This window comes from Trachemys scripta, chromosome 23, assembly GCF_013100865.1.
Source record: "Trachemys scripta elegans isolate TJP31775 chromosome 23, CAS_Tse_1.0, whole genome shotgun sequence".
Lineage (NCBI taxonomy): Eukaryota > Metazoa > Chordata > Testudines > Emydidae > Trachemys > Trachemys scripta.
Window position 1 is genome coordinate 9,271,054 of NC_048320.1, and position 16,114 is coordinate 9,287,167.

A 16,114-nucleotide genomic window follows, 5' to 3' on the forward strand; every position below is an offset into this window, starting at 1 on the left:
ACCCTGATACCCTGCACTGCACACCCCATAGTAATCCACTGTTTAGCTCCTGTAGCCCCATAAACTCCACTGTACCCCCCGTAGCCCCCCACTGGGTATCCCCTGGAAACCCCAGGGAACATCCCCAGTGCATCCCGGAACATGGGTAACATCCCAGACCACCCCCACACCCCTCTCTCCCTCCCATCACACCCTGTCCCTGCCCCTCGAACCCCCTCCCACAACCAGCAAGGGGCCTGCTGGGTGAAAAAACAGCTTACCCCCTCCCCAGGAGCGGGGCGAGGGGGGCAGACTGTGGGAGCGAAAGAGGAAGTGAGCGATGCTGGAGCAGCCGAGGGGAAGCACTAGCCGGCGGTGTTTCCGCCTCGCTGCAGGGCTGTTTGCAGAAGGGCCCTGCTGACCCCTTTATCTCACCCCGAGCATCTCAGGCTCCGCCCTTCCTGGCCGGGATCAGCGCGAGGGGCCGGGGGCTGCCCTCGCTCTGCGCCCGACACCCAGCTCCGGATGTTTTCTCTCCAATATCTATTTTTAAAATAACCAACCTAAAATAAACCCGCCCACCAACGCGGCAACGTCAAGCCAGCGCAGCCGAGCCTGGAGTACAAACTGGGCCCGCCGGCCTAGCCCATGCCTATCCCTCCGCACCCACCGGTGGGGCCGAGCCCATCAAGGCATGGGCGAGGCCGGCCCGGGGAGTGCCAAACTGATTGGTTGGGGGGTGGGTCGTGGAGGGGGGCAGCATTTGCATCTCCTCGTAAGCGGGCTGGATACTGCAGTCAGGTGGGCAAGGAGATTCCAGCAGGTCTTGCTCTGGGGCCTGTTCCCATCCCAGCTTTCATGGGCAGTGGGGAGGAAATGAGACCCACCCTGGGAGTCGAGGGGGGGGTGGTTCTGCCCCCCGAATCCCGGCTTCACCCCACTACCCTCTAACCTCACCCCACCGCAGTGGCAGCCTCGCTGCAGACACAGGAGAGAGGCACAGGGAGGAGGACGGGGCCTGCTGGGATCAACCAGCAGCCGCTCTGTCTCCGGGGCACAGGGGTCCTTCTAGGCTGACCCACTGGCCTCGTGTCCGTTCCTGTCACAGGTTCCTGATCGGGCGGGAGAAGCCGGGCGAGCAAAGCGAGGTAGCTCAGCTGATCCAGCAGACGCTGGAGCAGGAGCGGTGGCAGCGGGAGATGATGGAGCAGAGATACACCCAGTACACGGAAGAGGATGAAGAAGTAAGAGGCGCGCGCGAGCGGCATTTCCCGGTCGCCTTTGGGCAAGGGCTGGAGACCGGAGCATGTGCTGGGTGTCCTTGCAGTCCCGTCCTCCCCAGCTCCAGTACAGGCCCCCAGGGAGACTCCCCCGCTCCCTGGGGTCAGAGAGGAATCCATCTAATTAACCCCATACTTAGTTATTCTGCAGTGGCACCTAATGGCCTCAACCAAGATCAGAGCCTTCGTGTGCTAGGGGCTGTACGTACCCAGAGGGAGAGCCAGTCCCTGCCCCAGAGAGCTTCCGGTCTGAATAGGCAAGACAGACAAAGGGTGGTAGGACTCCCCCAAAGATCACCCACTAGATAGACCCCGGGTCTCCTGAGTTCCAGTCCCGTGGCTCTACTCACTAGTCCATACTGCCACCTGTGCAGGTGCACCAACAAACCCACTGATCCTCCAAAGGACCCGAGTCCTAGCTTGGTTGGGGTTCCTTCTCGTGAGATGAGGGGGAAGTCAGGCTCCAGGTCCATGCCAATCCAGATGTCCCCATTCCCTGCTCCACCCCGGCCACTGGCCGTATCCTGGAGAGATTGCCCTGTCCAGGGGCGTTCACCCTTGTGCTTCCCCCACAGGGGGGAAGGGCCAGGAGAACTGACTCACCTAGCCTGTGTACCAGGAGCCCAATGAGACACCGTCGACCTGATTCATTGCCCCGCCTCTCAGGTTGTCATTTACTCCAGTGAAAAGTGGGGGTGAAACGCCACCAACTCCGCCTGGAAGCACTTTGCACTGGTGTGAGTGACGCACGAGGTGCAGGGCATTGGAGTATCAGCCCCCTGCTGCCCTCTTCTCAGCGTCCTAATCGCTGGGCGTGCTGCCAGGCACCCAGCCGGGAGGTAGCTTCCTACACCCTGCTGGGCTCTGCCGCGGAGAGAAATGCAGGGTGCAAGCCCCTCTCTCCTGTTCCCAGGGCTGTGCCTGTCTCTCCCGGGCAGTGGAATGTGGCAGCATCCAGGATTGATGGGCTCTCCTGGCAGGGTCCCTGGTGGGCTTGTGTTGTGTGGGAGAGGAGTGGAAAATGAAGGAATCGCTCCATTCGAATGTCACGACGCCTAATTATAACTCTCGCTCTTAGCGAGCGCTGTGCATCAGTAGCTCTCAGAGCACTTTACGCTGGAGCGCAGCATTGTTATCGCCGTGTGACGCACGGGGAAACTGAGGCACGGAACGGGGCTGTGACTTGCCCACGGTCACCCGGTGGGCCAGTGACAGAGCCAAACAAACCTAGGCCTCCCGAGTCCCAGTCTAATGCTCTGCCCAATAGCGCCAGCTCCTTCGAGAAAGCGGTTGTTATTGGTCCAGGTCATCACCTGGGCTAAACCTGCAGGATGACGTCAGTGGAGCAAGATGGACACCAGCTGGGATCTGGCCCACTCGTTATTATTAAATAATTGCACTGCCGGGGGAGGGAGGGGCACCTTCAGGGCCTCTTTGTGCTGGGTGCGGGACAGATCTAACAGATCCTACTCTCTCTGCGCCAGTCCCTTCCTGGTATTAACCGGTCTATGACAGTGGTTGATTTCAGCAGCACACGTCTCAGAGGCCTCGGACAAACATCATCGTCAGAAGTTGTAATAATGACGTGTCGAATTACAGCTACTCCCTGCCCCCCCCCCCCAAAAACCCCACAGACACGACCCCCCGCTCTCTCCTGCCCGCCCCAGCCCCCCCCCCGGCACACCCGTGGGGATTCTCAAAGCAGCCTAGTGAAATTAGGCACTTGATGCCCATTGAATTCAATTTCAACAGGAGTTGTGTGCCTAAATCACTTAGGCGCCTTTCGAAATCTCGGCCCGAATCAATAACGCTGCGGGCACACAGCTGAGCTGGTGGCTAGCGCGTGGGGCTAACCGTCAGGATGTCCTCCGTTCTCTTCCTCTGCTGCTGAGTGACCTTGGGCAGCTTGCTGGATGCCTCAGTTTTCCCACCTGTAAAATGGGGTTCATGATTCCCTGCTTCTCGGGGGGTGTTGTGAGGAAGAGGGGCACTGTCTCATGCCTTTTGGAGATTTTTGTTGAGGTCTCCAGCCATTCCATGAGTTAGCACAATGGGTCCTGGCCACTCGGCACTGTGGGAATAGCGGTAATAATGATTTGTATTATGGTTGCGCCTGGATACTTCATCTGAGATTGGGTCCCCGTCGTGCTAGGCACTGTACGCACACACAGGGCAGGTATCACATTCTGAAGAGGCGGGACAGATTTCTTACCCCCCCCACCATGTTACAGATGGGGACCGGAAAGGTGCAGCAGCGGCCCCAGGTATGAATCTAGGGTGTTAGCAGCAGAGCTGGGACCTGACCCTGAGTGCCAGCCAAGTGCAGAAACCACCAGGCCGTCCTTTGCCCCTGCAGGTTAAGTTTGCACAAGGTGCTTTGTCCTGACCCTGCAGACTGGGAAGGGGGGCTGGGTTTTAGGGTTCTGGGGAGCAGCGGTGGTGGTGAGGGCGTAGCTGCCGGCGCTATGAATGGCTCTGGTCTGGGATGTGCTGGATTGGGGGTGGATCACAGGGAGGAAACTGACCAAAGCTCCCGGTTCTGTGCCCGCAGACAGGCGAATATGCCACGGACGAGGACGAGGAGATGAGCCCCATGTTCCCCGGCAGCGAGATGGCCATCGAGGTCTTCGAACTGGCTGAGAACGAGGACATGCTGTCCCCTGTCGAGATGGACCCCGAGAAGCTGGTGCACAAGTTTAAGGAGGTAAAGACGGGGAAAGGGGAGCTCCCCGAAGACACCCGCAGTGGGAGTGGGGGGAGGCAGAAGGGGTGTACGGCACCCGTGTGAGTGTGTGTGTGTATCAGGGTGTGTTTATTCTTGTGGGAGTGTGTACATGTGTGTATGCGGATGCATGTGCGTGTGTCTGAGTGCACGGGTGGGCATCGGTGCATGGGTCCGTGTCCATGTGTGTGCCTGGGGTCAGAGCGCAGGTGAGTTTGCGCCTGTGTGTGTATTCACAAGTGCAAGGCTGTCTGTGCATACTTGCACGTGTCCATGTGTGTCATGGGATAACAGGTATACGTTCATGCATGGGTGTGTTGCACAAGTGCATGGGTGTGCGTGCACGTATCTGTTTCAGTGGGGTATGCTGCACACGTGTGATTATTTGTATGCGTGTGGTTATGTTGCCCTCTAGTGGCTAGAAGCTCTGTCTGTAAGCTCTGACGAAGGCAGCCCAGCCGCACCCCCGGCTGCGGGGTCTAAGCACAGCCCAGATCTCCAGGAGAGCTCTGCGCAGAGGGTGCCGTCCCCTGTTGTGGCCCTCTGGCCCTGCCAGCTGATTCTCCTCTCCCACCGGTGCCACTCCGCTGGGGTCAGGAGAGTCACGTTAGTGCAAAGCCAGCTGAGGCTAGAGGAGAACTGGAACCCCAGCACCTTGTGCTGAAGTGCGGCCACCTCTGAGGTGTTTCACGCTGTTGCATCGCCACACAGCAACGGCCCCTGACAGCTGAGGGCAGGGATCCGGTCTCCAGCTGACGCTGCGCGGTGTTGTGTGCCTGGGGGGGATTCACTGCAGCACCATGTCATGTACCCCTGGTGGGGGTGTTGCCAGGACTCCGGGGTTCATACCTTGACTCTAATGGAAAGCTGCAGGGAAATGTACTGCTTGCAAGTGACCGGGGCTGAGGGCAGTGGCTGGGGCTGGCATCTCCCTGAATGCAGGGCGTAACCGCTCTTACTCTCTGTCAGCTCCAGATCAAACACGCCGTCACCGAGGCCGAAATCCAGCAGCTGAAGAGGAAGGTGAGCTGCGGAGAAGGGACCGTGTGGGGGGTGGCGGACGGGTCCCCTCCTTGGGCTCCCTGGTCCCGTGAGTCTTCACCCGCAGGATCCCGGCCGGCCTGGGCTGCTGGCACCTCCCTATTCTTCTGTTCCCTCCTTTCCCCTACCCGGCATGGCCTTCGCCAGTCCTGCTCTGGCGTGGGGTCTTCTGCTTTCCTCCTCGCTCTCAGTTGGCCCCGTTGTTTGTATTGCCCAACGACACACAGGCGTGGAGAGACACAACCGCGCACACACAGAGACACCCGACCGCACACGCTGATGTCACCACACTCACAATAGCACACAACCGCACACACAGACAGAACCAAGCATGCATAATCTCACACGCAAATCCCCCCACGCAGCTACACATGCAGCACACAAAGACATACACAAGGATGCACAACCACACACAGAGACAAGCACACACAGAGCCACAAGCACATACACAGATATACAACCAGGTGCAGAGATACAGCAGCACACAACCAGACACACAGAGAGCCAAGCACACACAGAGACACAAGCACAAACACACAGAGACACAACCACGCGCTGAGATACAACAGCACACAACCACGCACTCAACCACAGTCCACAGCACCAAAGAGACACAAACACACACCCATACTTCTCCCAACACTCCCTGCTACTGGGGTGCATGTGCTGCCCCATCTCCTGCCCCATGCAGCCCCTCTCCCCAAATGCCCCTCATCTCCCCTCCCCCTACCTGTCATCCCCCGGCACAGTCTCCCTTCCCCGTCTTCCCCTCTTCCCCTCACCCTGTGCGCTGTGCTCTCTGCTCTCAGCTGCAGTCCATTGAGCAGGAGAAGGCTCGCTGGCGAGCCGAGAAGGCCCAGCTGGAGCAGAGCGTGGAGGAAAACAAGGAGAGGATGGAGAAGCTGGAGGGTTATTGGATGGAGGCCCAGAACCTGTGCCAGGCAGTGGATGAGCACCTGAAAGAGACTCAAGCCCAGTACCAGACCCTGGAGCGGAAATACAGCAAGGCCAAGCGGCTCATCAAGGAGTATCAGCAGAAGTAAGGCCATGTTCTCTGTTCCCTGTGGATCTCCCAGATCCCCATCCCCTATGGATCTCCCAGGACTTGTGATCCCAGATCCCCATCCCTTATGGATCTCCCAGGACTTGTGATCCCAGATCCCAGTCCCCTATGGATCTCCCAGGACTAGCGATCCCAGATCCCCGTCCCCTATGGATCTCACAGGACTTGTGATCCCAGATCCCCATCCTCTATGGATCTCCCAGGACTAGCGATCCCAGATTCCCATCCCTTATGGATCTCCCAGGACTAGCAATCCCAGATCCCCATCCTTTATGGATCCCCCAGGACTAGTGATCCCAGATCCCCATCCCCTATGGAACTCCCAGGACTAGCAATCCCAGATCCCCATCCCTTATGGATCTCCCAGGACTAGTGATCCCAGATCCCCATCCCCTATGGAACTCCCAGGACTAGCAATCCCAGATCCCCATCCCTTATGGATCTCATAGGACTTGTGATCCCAGATCCCCATCCTCTATGGCTCTCCCAGGACTAGAGATCCCAGATCCCCATCCCCTATGTATCTCACAGGACTAGTGATCCCAGATCCCCATCCCCTATGGATCTCACAGGATTAGCGATCCCAGATCCCCATCCCCTATGGATCTCACAGGACTAGCAATCCCAGATCCCCATCCCCTATGGATCTCCCAATACTAGAGATCCCAGATCCCCATCTCTTATGGATCTCCCAGGAGTAGCAATCCCAGATCCCCATCCCTTATGGATCTCACAGGACTTGTGATCCCAGATCCCCATCCCCTATGGATCTCCCAGGACTAGTAATCCGAGATCCCCATCCCCTATGGATCTCCCAGGACTAGCAATCCCAGATCTCCATCCATTTTGGATCTCCCAGGATTAATGATCCCAGATCTCCATCGCCCATGGATCTCTCAGGATTAGTGATTCCAGATCCCCATCCCCTATCCTCTACCAGGGATGGGGGTCTGTATCCTGCCCAGTTCAGAGAGTCCCTCGGGTTAGGTGCTGGAGCAGCGGCCAGGCTCTGGCCTGACTGCTCACCCCATCCCCCACAGGGAGATCGAGTTCCTCAAGAAGGAGACGACCCAGAGGCGTGTGCTGGAGGAGTCGGAGCTGGCCCACAAGGAGGAAATCGACAAGCTCCAGGAGAAGGTGGGCACCAAGGACCAGGATACGGGGTTCCCCTGAGGCAGCAGAGCGGGAGATTGCAGAGGAGAGGGGCCCTGGCTGTGACTCGACGGCTCGGACGGGGACTTCCAGCAGACCAGAGCTGGCTTTGGCAGGAGCAGGGGGTGGGGCGAGGAGGGGGCTCCATTTGCCTCGCTCTGCCTTCTCCATGACAGCGTGGGCTTGATTCCCTTTGTCTGGTGGCCCGGTGCGATGGGCACGCCGGATCCTGCGTTGGATGTCAGGGCACGCCGGATCCTGCGTCAGTGCTGCTCACACTGGATCCTGCAGTGGGTCACACCGGATCCTGCGCCGGGTGCTGGATCACACCGGATCCCACAGTGGGTCACGTCAGCTCCTGCATCAGTGCTGGTCACACTGGATCCCGGAGTGGGTCACACCGGATCCCGTGCCGGGTGCTGGATCACACCCGATCCCACAGTGGGTCGTGCTGGATCCTGCACCAGGTGCTGGGTCGCACCAGATCCCGCACTGGGTGCTGGATCACACCGGATCCCACAGTGGGTCACACCGGATCCTGCGCTGGGTGCTGGGTCACACCAGATCCCACAGTGGGTCATGCCAGATCCCGTGTTGGGTGTTGGATCACACTGGATCCCGTAATGGGTCATACCAGATCCTGTGCCCGGTGCTGGATCACACCAGATCCCACAGTGGGTCACCCCGGATCCTGTGCCGGGTGCTGGGTCACACCAGATCCCAGAGTGGGTCATGCCAGATCCTGCGCCGGGTGTTGGATCACACTGGATCCTATAGTGGGTCACATCAGATCCCGCGCCGTGTGCTGGATCACACCAGATCCCACAGTGTGTCATGCTGGATCCCATGCCGGGTGATGGATCCCACCAGATCCCACAGTGGGTCACACCGGATCCTGCGCCGGGTGCTGGATCGCACCGGATCCCGTGCTGGGTCACGCTGGATCCTGCATTGGCGCCCAAGTCAAGACTCCAGGGCATTGTTTTGCAGCTGAACATCCCTGTGTGTGTGTGCATGTGTGTGAGGAGGGGTTCCCTGCTGCAGAGGACGGGATGGTCAGGCAGCATGGGCCGAGGGGACGTCAGAGGCTTGCACCCCCTCTCCTAGGGCTCCCTGTGCTTGAAATGATTCTCTGATTGGCCCCGGCTTGGTACCCTGACTTCTCTCTCTCTCCCCAGGGAGTGGCTGCTGCCCTCCGCTGCGGTGCAGGCACAGCGCCCCCCGTTGGGCAGCGTGGGTGCAGGCAGGCAGATGCCCCTGAGTGACGTTTGTCTGCCCTGCCCCTGCCGTGCTCACGCCCGGTTCCGCAGGGAATGTGGCAAAGCCGCTGCTCCCCCACCCGGGCACACGTGTCCCGGGCTGAGGCAGTGGTAGCTGCTGGAGGGGGCCGAGGTGCCCCGCCGGGCTGCAGGCCGGGTGCATTTTCAGTCAAATGGGGGGGGGTGGCTGCACAGGACCCAGGAGGCAGAGCCGGGTGGGCACGGAAATCGGGCTTCACGCTTGCTCCTACTCTCCCCCCTTCCTCACTGCCCCTCCCCACCCCCACATTGGAAGACATTGCCTGGCGTAGAGCACCCGATGGCTTCCCAATAACCCCCTCCCTCCTCCGCACCCATCCCCTCAGCAGAGACCCCCTGCATCCACCCTCGCAGCAACCCCCCCATCAGCCATCCCCTTCCCCCTCCCGTCACCTCTCAGCATTCCCCCCACGACCCCTCTCAGCGATCCCCCCTCCCGCGCCCCAACATCCCCGGCCTCGGGACGGCCCCGCTGTTTCTCTGCCTGAGATGTTTATCCCTTTGTCTGTTTTTCAGATCTCCGAACTGGAGGGGAAGCTGCAGACCTTGAAAAATTCAAACCCGACTTAAAACAAACACAAGCAATCGTTGGTTGGGGAGGAGGGACACTTTCTCCTTAACCCCCCCCCACGCCTCCGTTTTGCCCCTGCTCCTCCCCTGCCCTCCCACCCCTTGCTGCCTTCATAGAGGGGTGAGAAAGAGACACAAAATCGAACCCACTATGAAAGGAATAATAATGATCCCTCCTTCCCCCGGCCTTCCTTTGGGGGGAGAGAGAGAGGGGGGCTGGGGGAAGGGGGGCTCTGGGATTGGCTGGCTGGGTCCCAGCTGGCCTGGAGGGGGCAGTATGGGGAATGTCTCTGGGACAGGGGACCCCTCGTCAATTTCTGTTCCTCATGTGAGTCTCGTGTTAACTTGATGGATGCATTTTTTGGCGGGGGGATTTGTTCTGCCTGTGTATCCCCCCCGCCCCCAACACCCCTCCCTCCACCCCTCCCCACTGAGGAGCCTTTCCAGCCAACCTCCCGGCTCGGATCAGTGACAGCTCACCCGCCGACCGCGCCGTGTCCCCCCGAGGCCTCTGGGGAAGGGCTGTGTGGGCAGCACCCCCTGTGCAAAGTGGGGCCGGCCCGAAGCTCACCCCTTGGCGGAAGGACTTTCTTGGGGAGGCCAGATCTCTTTGTTGGCCCATCCTCGGGGCAATCCATTGTGCTCTGTGTGTCGTGCGCTGATGGGAAGCGTGTCTGTGTTTGAGATCTCGACCCAGTGCCGGGCGGTATCTGGGACCCTGGAAGGCAGACAAGCCGCTGGCGCTGGGACAGGAGGCCCTGGGCAGCGCTGGCAGGGACAGGTTATGCCTGTGGGTGACGCTTCCCCACCCACCCCGGATAACTTCAGGGACCAGCGCCTTGGCCTCTCCTGTGAGTCTGTCCCGGAGGAAATGACAGCGAGCTTCCGGCTGAGGTAACATCTCCCCAGACACCGTGGGGCAGGGGGGAGATCCTGGAGCAGAGACACCCCCACCCCCGGGGCGCAGCCTGCAGGGGGGAAAGACCTTGGGCATCTGCCTCTTCCCCCACAGCTGGATGGATACAGTGACGCATGGGCTGTGGGGTGGGACTTGCTCCTTCCCGGGCCCAACGCCGGCGCTCGATGGGAGGAAAACCACGACGGGAAGTGGCCCCAGCCGAGACTCCTCCGCGCTTGGCTCCGCAGAGGCACCAGGGACTGCGGGCTGCAGCTGGCTTCGAGCTGCATGAAGCGCCGGTGGGAGGGGGCCTGGGGTGTTCACACAAGATTCATTGCTCTGGAGGGGAGGGGGAGCAAACGATCCAGACGCAGGCCGTGGGCAGCAGAGCACTGCCCCGAGGTGACTAATTGGGGTTGGACTTGGACTGGCGTCAAGCAGTGCACGTGGGAATTGGCACACTCACAGCACGCACGGGCCTGGCACTGGTGCGCTCACACCCATGCATGGGATGGAGGCACTGGCGTGCTCACACCCATGCATGGGTTGGGGGCACTGGTGCGCTCACACCCGTGTGTGGGATGGGGGCACTGGAGCTCACACCCGTGCGTGGGATGGGTGCACTGGCACGTTCACACCCATGGATGGGTTGGGGGCACTGGTGCGCTCACACCCGTGCGTGGGATGGGGGCACTGGTGCGCTCATACCTGTGCACAGGATGGGGGCACTGGCACGCTCACACTCATGCACGGGATGGGGGCACTGGTGCTCACACCCGTGCGTGGGGTGGGAGCACTGGCGCACTCACACCCATGCACGGGATGGGGGCACTGGCGCTCACACCCGTGCGTGGGATGGGGGCACTGGCGCGCTCACACCCATGCACGGGATGGGGGCACCGGCGCTCACACCCATGCACGGGATGGGGGCACCGGCGCTCACACCCATGCACGGGATGGGGGCACCGGCGCTCACACCCGTGCGTGGGATGGGGGCACTGGTTCTCACATCCGTGTGTGGGATGGGGGCACTGGTTCTCACATCCGCATGTGGGATGGGGGCACTGGCGCTCACACCCGTGCGCGGGATGGGGGCACTGGCGCTCACATCCGTGCGTGGGATGGGGGCACTGGCGTGCTCACACCCGTGCGTGGGATGGAGGCACTGGCGTGCTCACACTCACGCATGGGATGGGGGCACTGGCGCTCACATCCGTGCGTGGGATGGGGGCACTGGCGCTCACACCCGTGCCCAGGGACATGGCACCCATTTCACCACCCCACCGTCTGACCTAGTTAATTACATCTGTGCAATTGTCCCCTGTTGCCAAGGCCTCGGGCTCAAGCTGCCTTCCTTCCTTTTCATTTTTCTTTCTTTTCCTGCGGCGCCTCCTTTTTCGCCTCCGGCCCAACGGGCGCTTTTCTTCCGGGCACACGGGGGAGTTGGGGAGGAAGCCCCCAGCTCCCCTTTATTTCCAGGGCGAGGAGAAAAGAGGTAGGAACGTCCTCAAAGCCTTGTGAAAAGTGACCCCTCCATGTCCCGCTCTGAGCCGGTGGGCGGCCCCGCGTGCCCCGTTCCTGCAGAGTTCGGAGGGACGATGCCGCCGAGCTGGGCCTTGGCCCCGATCGCACCCCCGGCGGGGCGTAGCCAGTCCAAGTGAGAGGCATCCTGCGTCACCAGACACACACACACACACACACACCGGACACGATCGCACGGGCACCGCCGGGAGCCGTGTCTTCGGGCTGAAGCGGCCCACCCCTCCCCTCACGTAAAGGCCGGATGAGGGGGGTTTTTTTTAAGCGATAACAAGAACAAAGGAAAATAAAGACTTTTCAAAACCAAACGATCGCTTTTAAAAATTGTAAATAATTTAAAAAAAAAACAATCGCAGTATTTATATGTGGCCGGGACAATTGTTTTCCATTGTACTCTGGAGATTGCCAGGAGTGGGGGGAGGTTTATTAACTCCTCGCCCCCACACTGTCTAAGGATCGACAGGGTCCAGCCAAACCCTCGCCCTGGTGGCCCTTCCACTTAACGGCTGAGTCTCTGACAGTGACTGGATGTGGGGGCGTTGGGAGCCAGATCCCTGCCGGCTAGACGGGGCTGGGCCGGTGTGGAGCTGGGAGCACAGTGGATGGGCAGGTCAATGCAGGATAGACCCATCGGCAACCCCCTCTCGGGATTTGCGCGGAGCAACGGGATGCCTGTGAAACGGACGTATGAAAAACCAGGAAGGCGGCGTGGGCCAAGGACACAGGGAAATCGGGTGGGATGACAGCCCGCTGGGATATTGTCTTAAATTTTTATTTAATCTCCTGACACACGTATCAATGTGTATGTATATAATATATATATATATATGGATGGATGGATTGTTTCTGGTTTTGTATTGCAATGTCCTCGCATCGGATCATATCAAATACAGGCCCTCGTTGTCCCCGCGGCTCCGTTATTCAAATGGCTGATCTCATCGGGCGCGGCCCTGCTGGGAGACCAGGCCCACTGGCAGTGTGGGTGGGATCGAGGGGGGGGGGAAACCTGTGTCTGCTCGCCAGCGCCCCCTGGGGCTGACGTGAGGAGCGGCGTTCAGCCACCCATGGCTGGAAAGGCCCCACGTGTGGTCGGAGGTGCAAACACCTCAGGAATGGAGGTTCTTCATAACTGAAATGTTCATAACTCTTAGGTGTCTTCTTTCAAAAATTTGCAACTGAACATTGACTTAATACAGCTCTGAAACTGGACTGTTGAGAAGAACCATGATGCTTTTCTTTGGTTTTTTTAGTAGTTTACATTTACGGGGGGTGGGGGGGTTGTTTTTTCTCTGCTGCTCCCTGGTTTCATACTTCTGGTTCCAAATGAGGTGTGTGGTTGACCGGTTGGTTCGTCACTCTGGTGTTTGTCGCTCTGAGCTGCTCCTGTATGTTTAAATTCGATAGTTGATGCTCCTCCATCCACCCGAGTCCCCGGATTCGTGTCACGAACAGCCCAGGTTCATGGTGGTGCAGGTTCTGGGCTGGACGGTGTCGGATTAAGGACAGCATGACAAATAACCACCTATTTCTCCTCCGCCCCCCAATGAAACTGAACGGGGATTCAAAGGGTGGTATAAGAAATCATCCGAGGGGACAGCGGGAAGGGAGAGAAGGCCTGGGCACGCCTCAGCAGTATTTGTGATTGGTTTTAAGCTCTCGAAAACCAGATATGTGGTTCATTCTTCAACAGGGCAGAAGAGCAGAAATCCCAGAGACACCCTCCAAAAAATAGCCCTTCTCAAAAACCTCTTAGCTCAGTGTTTCTCAGCCTTTTGGATACCAGGGACCGGCTAGCTGCCTTCCTAAACGGTGCCAGGGAGATCTCAGGGAGTGGCGCCGGTCCATGGAGAAACGCTGCCTTAGATGATTCTAGCCAGAATCCACCCGTTAACATCGGCTGCACCCCAGAGAGGGTGGAACGTGGCCGGCACGTCTCAGCATGGGAAGGGGAGGAAGGATTCCTACGGGCATGGACCAACCGCTCCCTGGTGGGGGCTGGATGGATATTTCCCCTCGGACAGAGCCTATAACTGCCAACTGCTGGGTTCTTGCTCGTTCCTCCAACGCAGCTGGTGCTGGGTCCTGTCAGACCGAATCGTAGCAGGCATGGGCCGGTGGCGTGACCCAGTCCGGCAATGCCCGTGCTCCTAGGGAGAATGCTGGGGGGAGGGGGGAGGACTCCAAACCACTGCTGGCCCCCCTGTGGTTCCTGGCCTCTGCCTTTGGGAGCTGGACCTCAAAACGTATGTGCTGCTCATTCCTCCAGCACCCTGGGGCCCCCAGCCATACACCCCACATGTGTGTGTGTGGGGGGGGGGGACGGGGTAAATTGATGCTGGTTTGCTCTGATCTTTTCTTTTTTTTAATGACGTCTTTGTTGGTCGTTATTTAGTCTTGTTTGTTACTGAACTAAACGCTGTGTTTGTGGAGCCCGGTGACACAGGTGTACGGGAGAGCTGCCGGGGTGGGGGTCGTGTTTGTAGGGGGAGGGGTGCACCTGGGTCTATGTTTGGGCATGCGTGTGGGCATACCTGCGTGTGGGCATTTTCGTGGGCATGTGCACGGGTGTGTGCGTGTGTGTGTGGAATGGCAGCCTGCCCCGTGACGGGCCCAGGAGGCTTGGGCCAGCCAGCCCCAGTGAATCACCCAGGCCCGTGCCAGAATTACCTGCCTCCCAGCTGAGGGGCAGGACTAACGGGGTCAGGGGAGGCACCCCTGGGCCTCCGCAGAGACACGGCGCTTGGGAGAGGACCCAGAGGGAGTATTCGGGCCCCTGAGCTGGGGTCTGCTGGGCACTGGCAAACTGCAGCAGAGACTCCAGGGAAAACAGCCTGAGCAGGGGACGGTGTAGCCCGGACGGGCTGAGAACGGAGTCCAGGGGACAGGCCGCAGGTAGCCCGGACGGGCTGAGAACTGAGTCCAGGGGGCAGGCTGCAGGTAGCCCAGACGGGCTGAGAACTGAGTCCAGGAGCCAGGCTGCAGGTAGCCCGGACGGGCTGAGAACGGAGTCCAGGGGCCAGGCTGCAGGTAGCCCAGGCGGGCTGAGAACGGAGTCCAGGGGACAGGCTGCAGGTAGCCCAGACGGGCTGAGAACTGAGTCCAGGAGCCAGGCTGCAGGTAGCCCGGACGGGCTGAGAACTGAGTCCAGGAGACAGGCTGCAGGTAGCCCGGACGGGCGGAGAACTGAGTCCAGGAGACAGGCTGCAGGTAGAACTGGAAGGGATCTCAAGAGGTAGCTAGTCCAGTCCCCTGCACTCAGGGCAGGACTAAGGATTATCTGACCGTCCATACGTGGTGCTGTGAAGTGTTAGATCTGCTGGGGGGAAGGGTGTGGCGGGGAGTTAACAGGGCACCACTGATGGGAGCAGGCTGGTCTGGACTGAAAACTCTTACGAGGTGGTGTGTGTTTTGCATGCAGTAGTGATAGGGTTAACCAGGCACTGTTAGAAGGAAGCACGCAGCACCAGCATTAGCGAAGCAAAATAACTCTGTGTTGCACAGAAAGAAGCATAAGCTCCGGGTTTGCCTCTTGCCCGCAGGGACCTGGGTTCACATCCTGCATGAGTCTGTAGCTGAGATGAATCTGAGGGGTCTCCGTTCAGCCCCTCTGGTGTTTAAGCTCATCCCCCAGGTTCCTTGTATTACAGCAGCACCGAGAGCTGGGTGCTGTACAGAGATAAGGGACCAATCCCTGCCCTGGGGAGCTTGCAATCAAAACACAACGGGTGGGAGGGGAAACTACAGCACGAAGAGGAGAAAGTGACTTGCCCAGGGTTATCCTGTAGCTCTGTGGAAGAGAACCCAGCTCACCTGAATCCCAGTTCAGTGCTCCGCCCAAGTGGCTCTCAACCAAAACACTAGCGAAGTCAGTACAAACTACAATTTCATACAGACAATGACTTGTTTATACGGCTCTATATGCTCTCCACCGAACTGCAAGGACAATCGTTACGTTCCCGTTGAGTTGTTTGATCTTTACACGGTCAAGGTGAGAACGTCAGCGATTGTACAGTAACAGCCGGGGGCTGTGACCCTCTTGTATTTTTCGGTCTGATTTTGCAAGTCGTTTTTAAGGGAGGTGAACCTCGGGGGTACACAGGACCAATCACGCTCCTGCAAGGGGCCCAGCGGTCTGGGAAGGTGGAGAGCCCCTGCTCTGCCCGCTACGTCACTCTGCCTCCTGCCTGCCCGGGCGTCGCTGCCCAAGTCTTTCTCAACATGGCAGTTGGCAGAGCGGTGCCTGGCACCCAGGGCGGCTTCCGGAGCCGTTGCTCTTTGCTGGGCCGCAGGGAGGGCCGGGTGAAGTCGCTAGAGCCTCACCGGAGGCTCGTTGTGGAGCATCGGTGCTGGAATTAGGGGTGCTCACACCCCCTGTCTGGAAGTGGGTTCCATCATATACAAGCTTTAAAGTTTGCTTCAATGGCTCTCAGCCCCCCCACTGTACACATTGTCCCAGCCCCCCTCTGCTGAAGCTGCCATAACTAAATGGAGGACAAAAAGGGAACGAAGACACGCTGGTGCGAGGAATTCTGGGCGTGCGACGGACCGGTGTGTGTCTGCAGGCATGACTCC

The 16,114-nt window shown here is 59.3% G+C and overlaps 1 protein-coding gene across 1 annotated transcript in view; it reads left to right on the plus strand.

The window, feature by feature from the left end:
* The window catches only part of LOC117869429 (neurabin-2-like), an 81,125-nt gene that overhangs the window by 30,656 nt on the left and 34,355 nt on the right, over window positions 1-16,114 (plus strand). Inside the window, exons 5-10 of the mRNA XM_034756269.1 lie at window positions 1,088-1,223; window positions 3,811-3,963; window positions 4,951-5,004; window positions 5,832-6,061; window positions 7,126-7,222; window positions 9,052-9,102. Of these exons, the coding sequence (XP_034612160.1) occupies window positions 1,088-1,223; window positions 3,811-3,963; window positions 4,951-5,004; window positions 5,832-6,061; window positions 7,126-7,222; window positions 9,052-9,102 (721 nt within the window). The remainder of the gene's footprint in view (window positions 1-1,087; window positions 1,224-3,810; window positions 3,964-4,950; window positions 5,005-5,831; window positions 6,062-7,125; window positions 7,223-9,051; window positions 9,103-16,114) is intronic.